The sequence below is a fragment of the Bubalus kerabau genome, chromosome 1, assembly GCF_029407905.1.
Source record: "Bubalus kerabau isolate K-KA32 ecotype Philippines breed swamp buffalo chromosome 1, PCC_UOA_SB_1v2, whole genome shotgun sequence".
Classification (NCBI taxonomy): Eukaryota; Metazoa; Chordata; class Mammalia; order Artiodactyla; family Bovidae; genus Bubalus; species Bubalus kerabau.
In genome coordinates, this window is record NC_073624.1 from 113,050,982 (window position 1) to 113,063,419 (window position 12,438).

At 41.7% G+C, this 12,438-nt stretch overlaps 1 protein-coding gene across 2 annotated transcripts in view; it reads left to right on the top strand.

Annotated features, from left to right (window-relative positions):
• The first annotated feature begins 200 nt into the window (after positions 1–200).
• Positions 201–12,438, top strand: part of PAWR (pro-apoptotic WT1 regulator) — a 129,240-nt gene continuing 117,002 nt past the window's right edge. The window contains exons 1-2 of one of the 2 annotated variants that reach the window (XM_055587080.1): positions 201–417; positions 885–1,557. In XM_055587080.1, coding sequence (XP_055443055.1) covers positions 1,033–1,557 — 525 coding nt within the window. In that variant the 5' untranslated portion in view covers positions 201–417; positions 885–1,032. The remainder of the gene's footprint in view (positions 418–884; positions 1,558–12,438) is intronic. The other variant, XM_055587085.1, reaches the window with a different exon arrangement.

A 12,438-nucleotide genomic window follows, 5' to 3' on the forward strand; every position in this document is an offset into this window, starting at 1 on the left:
ACAGGAGAGGCGGAGGACGGCGTGCAGGGCCTTTCGCGCTCCAGAGTCGGAGGCGCCCGGAGGCCGGACGCCGCGCGGCTGCGCGCCCAGGAATGCGTGGTTGCCGCGGCGTCCGCGGGGCTGGCGGCGGCGGGCCGGACCCGGCGTCGCGCACCTGAGCGCCGTGGGGCGGGGCGTCGGCGGGCACAGCCCCCCGCCGCGCGCCGCGCCCCTCGCGCGCCGCCTCGGTCCTTTCCGCCCGCCCTTCGGCGTCGCTCGGCTCCGCTCCTTCCCCTCCCACCTTCCCTCCCTCCCAGCCCGGGAGAACCGCGGGCTCCGGACGGCGAGTTGGCCGTGGCTTCTCGCGCGCGGCCGCTTGGGCTCACCTGGGCGCCCGCTCCCAGCCCCGATCCTCGTCGCCCTCACAACTCCGCTCAGGTAAGGGGCCTCCGGGGCACTGCGCGCTCTCCACGCGAACCTGTGCCCCTGGACTCGGCTGGACGGCTGGGTCAGGACACGTCCCACCTCCTCCGCGAGTCGGTCAGGGGGCTCGGCGCCTCGCCCCGCGATGGTGAGGGTGTCGGCGGCTGGCACCCTGGAACGGAGCGAGGGCTGGAGCGACGGGCCGACAGGTGGCGGGTCTGGCTCGGGTCCCCCGCGACCGCCGGAGACGGGGATCCTGCCTCTCTCTTCCCCTCCAGGGGCGGCTACCGTCCGGGCCCCGCCGTGTAGGTGCGTCGGAGAAAGGCGGCGGGGTGGCGACTCGGCGACTCCTCGCCTGCGGGGCTGAGTGGGGGCGCTCTCGGGGAGGAGGGCCCTGAGGGGCGCGGCCCCGGGGCAGACCCTCGAGCCGGGCGAGGACCTCACGCTTCCCTTCCCCGCCCCCTTTTGTGTTTCCCCTGCAGACCAGCGGGTCCCGGCGGGAGACGCGGCCGCCCCAGCGCCCGGGGGTCGTTCCCTCGCCTCCTCCGGGCGGCGGGAAGGGAGAGGCGGCGGCGGCCGGAGTCGGAGCGGGCGGCCTGAGGTGAGAGCCTGGCCGGCCCCGCTGGGAATATGGCGACCGGTGGCTACCGGACCGGCGGCGGCGGCAGCACCACAGACTTCCTGGAGGAGTGGAAGGCGAAGCGCGAGAAGATGCGCGCCAAGCAGAATCCCCCGGGCCCGGCCGCCCCCGCTGGGGGGACCGGCGACGCGGCTGGGAAGCTCCCGCCGGGGGCCCTGGGCACGTCGGCCGCCGCGGCGGCGGCCAACGAGCTCAACAACAACCTCCCGGGCGGCGGCACCGCCGCAGCCGCACCTGCCGCCCCCGGCCCCGGGGGCGTGAACTGCGCCGTGGGCCCCGCGCCGCTGAGCCGTGCCGCCCCTGGCCCGCGGCGCCCGGAGGACGAGTCCCCCCCCGCCGCCGCCGCCACTTCGGGGGCAGCGCCCGCCCGGGACGGCGAGGAGGAGCGGGACTGCGCCCCGGAGAAGAGCAAGAGCTCGGGCCCCAGCGCCAGGAAAGGCAAAGGACAGATCGAGAAGAGGAAGCTGCGGGAGAAGCGGCGATCCACCGGCGTGGTCAACATCCCCTCCGCAGAGGTGAGCCGGGCGGGGCCGCGGCCGGACCTTGGAGGGCTGCCGCCTCCTGGTCTTATCTCTCCGGGACCCAGAGCTTTCCCTCTCGAGCCTGCACTTCTTAGCCTTTCTCTGAGTAGGCAGGCAGGGGGTGATGGAGTTTTACTCTCAACAAACGCTTCCTGGGAAGTTCCCCAACCCAGAGTCGGACACGTGCTTTTCAGGCTTCCTGGCTAAGATCTCAGACACCAGAGCCTTCTTTTCACTGGTGGAAGGATAGCATGGGGCTTCAGAACTTGCCTACTTCGTTTCTGCTTGATCAGTTAGAAAAATTGGTGAATGGTGATGACGACATACTCTATTTAGTTTCCCAGGTGTCGGTCTTAAGTTATCGGATCGTTTCTTTCTTCTTCCCTCTTAGCAGTGTTTAATAGCACCTGTAAAGAAAACTTGGCCTTAGCACTACCCCAGACAGCTTTATCTTTCAATGAACCCAAGATAAGTATATCCAACCGAGCATATGTACTACTTCATATATACACCAGCTGTTGGAAATAGCGCGCGCGCGCGCACACACGCACGCGCACACACACACACACACACACACACGCGCGCGCGCGCGCGCGCACACACAACACACACACACACACACACACACACACACACACACTTACTTTTCCTGAGTGGTATTCTGGACAATAGGAACGCTGTAGCAACCCACAGTTCTTTTGCTCTCTCCATGTGTTGAAGTATTTGACCCTATGAATTCTGGAAAACATTTGTGGCAGGTTTGGGAATTTTTTTTGGAGCGGGGGGAGTGGTGGTTAATTTTTTTTTTTTTTTTTGTATTTTTGAGCAGTCTCATAAACATTTCTGTGGGCAGCAGCAGCATCTTCCCATTAGAATGCTTGGTGAAACTTTTTTACTTATGGTATAACAGCATTTCTCTCAACTCAACAAAACAATCGTAAACAAGTTTTTAGTTGCTTTAATAGTAACTCACCGGCTTGGGGAAGTGATTGAACAATCCTGTTTCACCTTAAGTAAGTTGCATCTTTTGCTCATTGGCTCTAAGGTTTTAACCTTTTTTTTTTCCCTCCTGGCCTTCTAATTTATTCAACTTTGACACACAGTAAGTAAATAGTAAGAATTCACCGACTTTAATTGTGGTTCAGATAAAAACATCTGCAATAAGTTAGGGTGTGTATCAAACATACCAAATTTTTGAGTCTTAATATGATTTCCATACCTAGAAAATCAGTCTGTCTTTGAAGGGTGTATTTTTATGCATGTTTCAGGAAGATTTTTATCAGCCGGCAAAACTGTCCTCTGTGGTTTGCTACTTGCACAAAAGATCTGTTATTCATTAAATTGCTTTAAAAGGAATTCATGAGAGTGGTAATCAAATTTCTAGGGTTTTTTTAAGTTAAAAATATGAAGATTAAGGGGAAACTGAAGACAAGGCTTTGGAAAAGTTACATTCCTCAGCGTTATTTTTAAATATAGCTGATGGTCCAAATAAAATAATTTGTCATTTCCAATCTTTTCCTCATTGTTCATTTGACAGGGATCTTATTTTGGGAGATCTCTTGGCAGATTGTTAAAACTTCATTTTTTTGTCTGGCTGGATGTGCTAAAATTGTTATTTCTCAATACCTTTTTGTGTTTGTTTTTTTAACAAGGATAATGTTTACTGGGAGAAATAAGTATGGTGTATCTTGTGAGGTCCTCAGAAACATCCTTTGTTAATTTTCGTGTTTTGGGTAAGGGAACACAGTGCTGAGAATGTAGATGACTCCCTGTTACAATTGAGTCTAATACTCTGGAATGTTTTTCGTTTGGGTGTTGGCAACTCCTAAATTTAATCTTCCTTAAAAACAAACAACCCAGGGTACCATTTTTTTGTCTGTGGAATTTGAACCTTTTTTATTGAATAGGGAATTGAGCACTGCTTTCTTTTTGTGGTAACTATGGCTTTATCTGTTTCATGCTGTAGGACCCAACAAAACATGGTAATGTTTTACCACAGTATCTAATTAGCAGGCATATTTCTTGAGTTCCTCCTCCCCATATTTTCAGTTTTTAAAAAAATAAAGTCTTTCAGATTATGTTAATCATGTGCCATTTATTTCTCTTAGTAGTTTCAACATTGTAAATGCCGGGTGCTGTGGAGTTTCTTGTATAATACAGTTTACCTCTACTATTTTTAAAAGTCATGTAATATTTTACGAAATTTTCAGGCATAGAAATATAAAAATATTATAAAATATTTTATAATACTATAAAATATAAAAAGATCATCAGTCAATATTCAAAAGTAGAGTTTTATATATATATATATATATATATATAGTGTTGAATGACTAATCTCTTATTTTCAGGCGGTATTCCCAACCAAGTTTATATTAGTAGATTAGCACGTAACTTACATGCAAAGAGTCTGTTTTAGTGTTTGATAAACATTAAATTTCTTCAAAAGTATTTATTAAGCATCTGTGTAAAACATTTGTTATGACTTTCATTAACTTATTTTACTGATTACAGAGTAACTATAAAATTGTTACAAAAGAACCTGACAGCAGATAAAGATGATACAAGCAACTGGAAGATAGTTTTAGTAAGGAAGCAGTTGAAAATCTTGAAGTGTAGGTGGGGGGGGGATACTGCATGTGATGGCTATAATAAATGCAAATATGTAGATGCTCATTAATGAGATAAACTTCAGTTGCTCTTGTTTACTACGAGTTTTTTTTAAAAAAAACGTTTTTCTAAATTTTTACCTTTTCAGTTTTTTTGAGTACTAGCCCGAATTGAATGTAACATACTGCTGATATTTTTTATACATTTATTGGATGAGCCACATATTTATTACATGTTTCTGTTCAAGGCACTATCATAAGCACTCTGGAGAAAACAAGAATAAGGCAGTGTATATTTTCAAGTAGCAAGACTGTAATCTAGGAAGAAGGCATAATTACATGAAGAAACTTAAGTTCGCACTGAGTTAACAGTTTAAAAACCATCTTAACACAGCATGTAGCTAATTGTTAATTAAAATTGTTGTCTCTTTAAAGGAAAGAGGTGATGGGGCTAAGAGTAGCTATTGAGGTTGAGGGTCTTGAACTGAGACATTTCTTTACTTATATGTTTATACTTATATTCACACATAAATGCATATATACCTGTTTGTATAGTTTTTAAATGTCAAAGTGCAGTGGTTCTTAGCTGTGGCAGGATAGCAACACTATGTGAGGATATTAAATGCCTTCTCCCTCCTTGACCCCTTACATTTAATGGGTCTGGGATGGATCCTGGGTATTAATATTTTGATAAGCTCCCCATGTGAGTCAGGATTTAGAATTATTGGGTTTCATTCTATGGATGCAGAAATGAATAGGACACAGGCCTTGCCCACAAGAGGGTTCTTAAGTAATACAGGGAACTGTATTGAGTAGTACAGTGTTAAGTACAGGCTATTGCCTGAGCAGGGTACCGAACTCAAGAGGGTTAGTTGGGGAAGGCTTCCTCGACACTTATGCCCACGTTTTCAGAGTGCTTGTGAGGTTATTGCCGTTTTCCATGGACGGAGGAGCCTGGTAGGCTGCAGTCCGTGGGGTCGCGAAGAGTCTGACACAACTGAGCGACTTCCCTTTCACTTTACACTTTCATGTATTGGAGAAGGAAATGGCAACCCACTCCAGTGTTCTTGCCTGGAGAATCCCAGGGACGGCGGAGCCTGGTGGGGCTCACTATGTGTGACCGTCTATGGGGTCACACAGAGTCGGACACGACTGAAGTGACTTAGCAGCAGCAGCAGCAGGTGTGCATGAATGGATTAACAGAGGTGGTTTTCAAAGAAAATATAATCTTTCACTAGATAGAGATCTAGTGCTGAGTCGCTTTCAGTCATGAAAACTCGTTGCTACTCTGTGGACTGTAGCCACCGGGCTCATCTGTCTGTGGGATTCTCCAGGCAAGAATAGTAGAGTGGGTTGCCATTTCCTTCTCCAGGGGATTTTCCTGACCCAGGGATTGAACCCGAATCTCTTACGTCTCCTGCATTGGCACACAGGTTCTTTACCGCTTCCGTCACCTGGGAAGTCTCAGATAGAGGTCAAATGATACTAAAGTTTGGATTTAAATATAAAAGTTAAAATTTATTGAAACTTAACTGTTTTCATTGTGGTCAGCTAAAGTGTTTTATGTATTGTCTTAACTAATGCTCACAGCAATCCCCAGTGGTAGTTATACTGTTTTCATCCTCATTTCCAGAGAGAAAATGGAGGCTTAGAGAGTTTAAATGACTCAAGATCACATGGGAAGTGAATAAATGGTAGAGTAGTATTTTAAAAGTTTTTGGTTTTTTGTGTACGTGTGTGTCTAGGGAGAAAGGAGTTTTAAAGAGTTAATCAATCTTGCATTATTTAGCTTATTTCTCTAGATTTTTTCCAATAACTTTTTATTGGAGGTTTATCTTAAATGATTTAAACATATAAATGGGGAAAACAATGAAGGTATGAAATTGAATAGAAATTAAGGTCAAATTTGTAGGCTCAGATTTTGCTTCTAACCCTGTAGTCTGTAGTTTGCTTAGCAAAATTTTGAACACTGAATCATCAGCAAAATACAAACCTGCTTTTGGCTAGCAGTCAGAAAGTGTGGGTCTTTGATTTGACTTAAGTGATACCTTGTTTTTCAGTCAACATGGGATTGTAACACCTACTCCATAGTTTGAAGGAACATTTGATATGTAGAAACTCTTCTAAGTGAACACAATTTAAGTCGCAATTATTCAGCATATTTATTGACCATTATATAGGACAAGTTCCACTTAGTAAGTCTTATAAATCCAGGAAGCTTAAGAAATGCCTTTTGGTATGCCCATTATATTCTAGACTGTCTACCTTTCAATGTGATGAGTCAGGGGAAGGACTAATAGTGATTCAGAGTTGGAGAAAATTGGACTGGTGAATAGAGTAGATACAGGGTAAATACTGAGGTTTCTTAATAAGATTTTAGTCCTAGCCTTTCTAAATGTTGAGCTCATTGATAAATTGAAATTTTAGTATGATCAGAATTTTTAATGAGTTTTCTAAGCTGAGAGGCCTTTTTCCATAAAAATAATAATTATGTAGTTAAAGCAGATGATACATTTGGTATGTTTATTAAGCACCTAGGCACTGATTTAAGCGCCTTATATGTATTGGTGCATTAAATTCTTACTACAGCCTATGGGGAAATGGGACAGAAAGGGCCAGTTACTTGCCTGAGGGGCAAAAGAGAATCTGTCTTCAAAGCCTGGTTCTTAAGAACTATTTTATTATATTTCACTGTATTGTATAAGTATATACCCAGTTTAAGAAATACAAAGATTATTTTATAAGAAGCTAATAAATTACTGTAGAATTTGAAAATGACCATGTTACAAAAGACAGATGAAGTGGGACTTTATTGGAAAAATTCAAGAGCAAATAAATACATAAACAGTGGCATTAAAATTCTTATTTAAAATTTTTGTCAAGCTAGTGGCCTTATGAATGCTCTTCGTTATTTCTCCACTGGTTTACAGCACATGTGATATGGGTCAGAAAATAATAATGCTCTTTAATAGTGGTGCTGACATCTTAGAAGTTTAAAATTACTGGAAATACTGGAGTTTGAAAATTTCCAACACTTTTTTCTTTTCAAAAAGTGAGGTATAATTTACATATCCTGAAATTCACCTTTTTAAAGTGTACATCAGTGGGTTTTAGTATGTTCACAAAGTTGTGCTCTAAGTGCTTTTACATTTTCATCTTAATTTTTTATTATGTTCATAGAACCTGTGGTTTTTGTGGTAAATTTTAGCTTCCTACTCAGTAAAATGCAACAGTATTCAACAGGAGAAGTTATTAAATTAATATACTGTCTGCTTTTCCTGCATTTCACAGAGAAAATAAAATTGTAGAATCTTGTGTTTTTGGTTTCTTAAAACTTAGACCTCTACTACCACTTGTCTTTACTAGAATTTAGTATAAGAGGTACATAATTTAACTGAATGTAGTAGTTCAGCTTGTTTAAAATTTTACATATCTTTCATGGAGATCTGCAAAAAAACATTTGGGAACTTTGATTCAGAGTAAACATGGAGTTTTAGGCAATTAAACTTTAGTCTTTAGTCATTTATTACTTAAGTCAGGGTCCTAAAAGATGTGGCTGTGGATGGGGGTATCTGTACCATTATCATATACGTTATTTATTTAAAATGCAGATTTCTGGGATCTACCTCAGGGAAGAGTTCCCTGAGACTTCATTTTAACATATGCTCACGTGATTCTTGTACTGAAGTTCAAGAACTGACTTAAATGCCTTATACTGGCTTACTGATCTGTGAAATGAAATTGATCCTGATTATTTTATTAATTCATTTAATAGACCTGTGAGATAATGTTTCTGAAAATGCTTAAGAATGACTAAATGATAAATTATAGTTATTATATAGGTATAATACATTGGTAAGTAGTTGTTGATGTCTAATGGAAATTTCTTACAGGGATGTTAAACATTCTTACTTTTTCCACTTAATTAAGAACTTTATAGATATTTTAACAGAGGCAACTTGAGATACTTGGAAATTGAGAGTTTCTTAAACATCTATGTAACGTCATATATTTAGTACAAAATGTGTCTGCCTGGCTTCTTGAAGAAGCCTCGCCTACAGTAAAAACCTCTAATACTTAATGTGTAATTTGAACTTGACGTTCACTCATTTTTCTTTTTTGTATTCTTTAAGGGAAAGTGTATGTTTGTAAATGTTTACTAATTAGTTCAAACCTTTGAAACAGGTTTTGTCCATCTTATTAAAATATTCTCAAGTGAAGTCTTTCCCTTTTGTTTACTACTCTTACATATTTGACCTGTTGGCATCCGTAACTAGCCAGTTGATTCTTACCATATTTGCTTACTGCTGAGGCAGCTTTCAGTGTAAGTCATATGCGTTTTTGTTGATAGCTGCATACAGACTGGTGTTACAGTTGAGCATCAGCCATGTATTACCGTCTCCTTAGGTTACTTACAAATATACCAGGCTCCATGTCACAATGAAGTTAGAGGAACATTTAATTTTTAAAAACAGTCTAATTATTTACTTAAAGGGTAAAAACAGCTCCAGTGAGTTAGAAACTTAGCATATGAATTGGTTAATAAACATTTATTCCATGATAGTCTTTAGAAATTTCCTTCACTGGAATTGTATGGGTTACAATGTTTTTCAATAATAGTTTTATTTGCTTTATAAGGTGAATTTAAAGAAAAAGGGCTGTTGTGTTCTGAAAGTGAATATTTTTTAGAGTTTTGCTGAAATGAGCAGGTAGGAGAGGACTTATGTTGGAGATTACAGTTCTGTGACTGCTAAATTTTGTTTGCAGACTTTTTTTTTTAAATTGTAAGAGACTAACTGAATAAGATAAATAAGAATAATAAAATATCAGTTTGAGATACAGTTGAAAACAAGTTTTGTAATAAAATTAACTTTAAAAGATACCTTTTAATATTCAGCTAATCTGTGGGCATATAAGTGAACAACTTAATCTTATTTGTTTGAGAAATTTTCAGGTTGTATAAAGTATGAAATGATTTTTCTGTTACTTTAGGAATTCTTTGCAGTGTATTTTTAGTAGTATTTAAAAAAATGGAAATCTGAGTTATGAAGAACAAAATTAACATTCAGAAGATGGTGCTTGAGGAATATGATTAAAAAATATTTTAGCTGACATAGTCAAAGAAGCTGCATTAAGTCTCAAATTCTTGACAAGACTTCTTGATATTCTATAATGCAAGCAAAAGTTGATCTGAACCAAATTTGTATAAACTTATTTTTTTTTGCTCCTGCTGGTAAAAACTGTGTTAAAAAAGTAATGTGTTCTTTGTAGTTCTCCTGTGTAAATACAGAAGAAGATAGTGAAACCTATCACCTCTTATCTTATACATTTTATTTGTTTCTAATCTTTTGTCTCCATAAAAAATGGAGCCACACTATACAGATTTGTGTGTATATTTAGTGTTTCATTATGAGTACTTTTATGGTGTTATTCTTCAAAAATAAGGATGGATTTTTTTAAAAATTGTGGTAAAATACCATACATAAGATCTTAAATCATTTTTATTCAGTGCTATTATATACATTCAGGTTGTTGTGAGAAATTACCACTAGCCATCCCCATAACTCTTTCATCTTATAAAATTGAAGCTGTATACTTGTTAAACAATAACTCTCCGTTCTACCCTCCTTCCAGCCTCAGACAACCACCAATATACTTCTGTCTTTAGGAACAGATATGTTTGTGTTATTTGATATTAAAATATTTAAGTATTGCTTTATTGGGAAAAGACCCTACTGTTAAACAGCTATTTATTTCTTTTCATATATTGTGTTTCCTGAATCATTCAAGAAAAGTGTTTGGGTCATTCAAAGCATCTTATAGGTATGGGCACCTTCAGATAATTGTGAAGGATGCCCAGAGATTTTTTTTTTAATCTCCTCTATTGCCTTTGATTTTGGTGGGACACCATGTAGAACTGTAGTAATTACGAGTGTGTGTAAGCTGTAACTCAGCCTATAAGTTCATAAAACTCAACATGGTATGCAGAAGTCACATGATTAAAAACCATAGGGCATATGGAAAAATGGAGTTTAGGGGACTAACACTCAAAAACTTTGTCAGTGACATGTGAAAAGACAGAAACCTTGTAAGGACTAGTGCAATTTTATACATGTTAAATGGTTAAGAAATAGAAAAGTACTCGAATTAATATGACATGACTTTGTATAAAAGCGCTGAAGTTTGCTTATAGAAGTGGGTCTCAAAAGGGTTGCGATTTGTGAAGTGATGGAAGAAGGGTCATCTGAAGTTGGATTGAAAGTGTAACACCAGATTCAGATGAGTGTGGCTCATAACACATGCAGTGAACTTAGCTGCATGGCAGAAGTTTGTGGTGTGTGTATTTTGTGTTTCTTTGCAGCTGAGTTGTGTTTTCTCTGCTTACCTAGTGTTTCTTGCAGTTGCACAGAAGCAAATGTGAAATTTGGGTTATGCTTAACTTGTTCCATAACATACTAGTTGCTTAGGAGCAAATTGAATTTTCTAAGCAAGTGTTACAGTATGTGGTGTGTGTGTGTGTGTGTGTGTGTGTATGTATGTATGTATGCCCATACATGTACATCTATGTGTCTGTCTATATCTATATGCATGTGTGTGTGTGTGTGAGCTCAGTGTCTGACTCTTTGCAACCCATGGACTATAGCCTGCCAGGCTCCTTTGTCCATGGAATTTTTTAGTCAAGGCTACTCGAGTGGATCGCCATTTCCTCCTTCAAGAGATCTTCTTGACCCAGGGATCAAACCCATGTCTCTTGCATCTCCTGCATTGGCAGGCAGTTTCTTTACCACTGCACCACTTGGGAAGTGCATGTCTGTATGCATAATCATAAATCCGATAATCTAACATGTGAAGTCCAGGTAATGAGGTAGAGAAAGGTCTAGAATGGAGAATGCTTGTTTAAGAGTTTATACTGATACTGATTGCTAGGACAGAGGTAGTAGAAAAAGAAAACAGTGGATGGATTTTAGAAGTCTTTTATTGGCATTTGAAAATTACATAACTGGATGTTTTGAACTGGAAAAGTCTTTAGAGATCATCTGTTCCATACAAAAAAGTATTAATTTGGTATTCCCAGACTACTCCTAAAACTGAAGTTGTCTGTCAGCCTCAGTCTTAACTCCAGCTGAGTGTTGCTCTCTCCCGCCTGCCCTTAAGCTCTATCCTGATTACTATTCAGAATCTTGCTAATTTTATTCCTTCTTCTTAAATACTCAACCTCTCTCTCTCATCTTGCCATTAAGGAATGTTCCCTTAATTCTCCTTCACCTTTCAACTTACTTTTCCTTCCTTAATTGCTCAACTTAAAGGCATTGTTTTCACGTGCCAACTCCCATTTCACTGCTTAGTCTCACTACTTTTTAAAAATCGATTTTGCCAAGTTTGCTTGTAGCCTCATAACTGCCAAACGTGACAGCTTCTTTTCGATTTTCATGCTACCTAACCTTTCTTTCGGAGAAGGCAATGGCACCCCAGTCCAGTACTCTTGCCTGGAAAATCCCACGGGCGGAGGAGCCTGGTGGGCTGCACTCCACGGGGTCGCCAAGAGTCGAGCACGACTGAGCGACTTCACTTGCACTTTTCACTTCCCTGCATTGGAGAAGGAAATGGCAACCCACTCCAGTGTTCTTGCCTGGAGAATCCCAGGGACGGGGGAGCCTGGTGGGCTGCCGTCTATGGGGTCGCACAGAGTCGGACACGACTGAAGCGACTTAGCAGCAGCAACCTTTCTTAAGCATTTGCCTTTGTCACTCCTCTCCCTTGGGGGCTGCAGCACTTTTGGTAGATTCTTTTTCAGTTGGTTTACTCAAAAACATTGGCCAGCCTTCTCTGCGCCCCAGGCACCGTGCTAGCTGATACAGTGAGTCACATTATGTTATCCGTTATCACCTGTCTTTAAGGAACTTCTTCTCTCAGGGATTAAAAAAAATACTGTCTTAGTTTAGGCAGCTATCACAAGAGTATCGTGGACTGGGTGGTTTATAGACAACAGAAGTTTATTTCTCACAGTTCTGGAGGCTGTGAGTCCAAAATCAAGGCTGCAGCAGAATCGGCGTTTGTTGAGGGCCTGCTTTCTAGTTCACTTGTCCTCACAGGGTGTAAGGGGTGAGAGAGATCTCTGGGGTCTTTCTTATCTGAACACTGATCCCATCCTTGAGGACTCTAGCCTTGTGACCTAATCTCCTCCCCAAGGCCCCATCTTCTAGTATCACATTGGAGTTGATGGTCCCCACCCACATAGGGATGTTGGGGAAGTACACTCACTCAG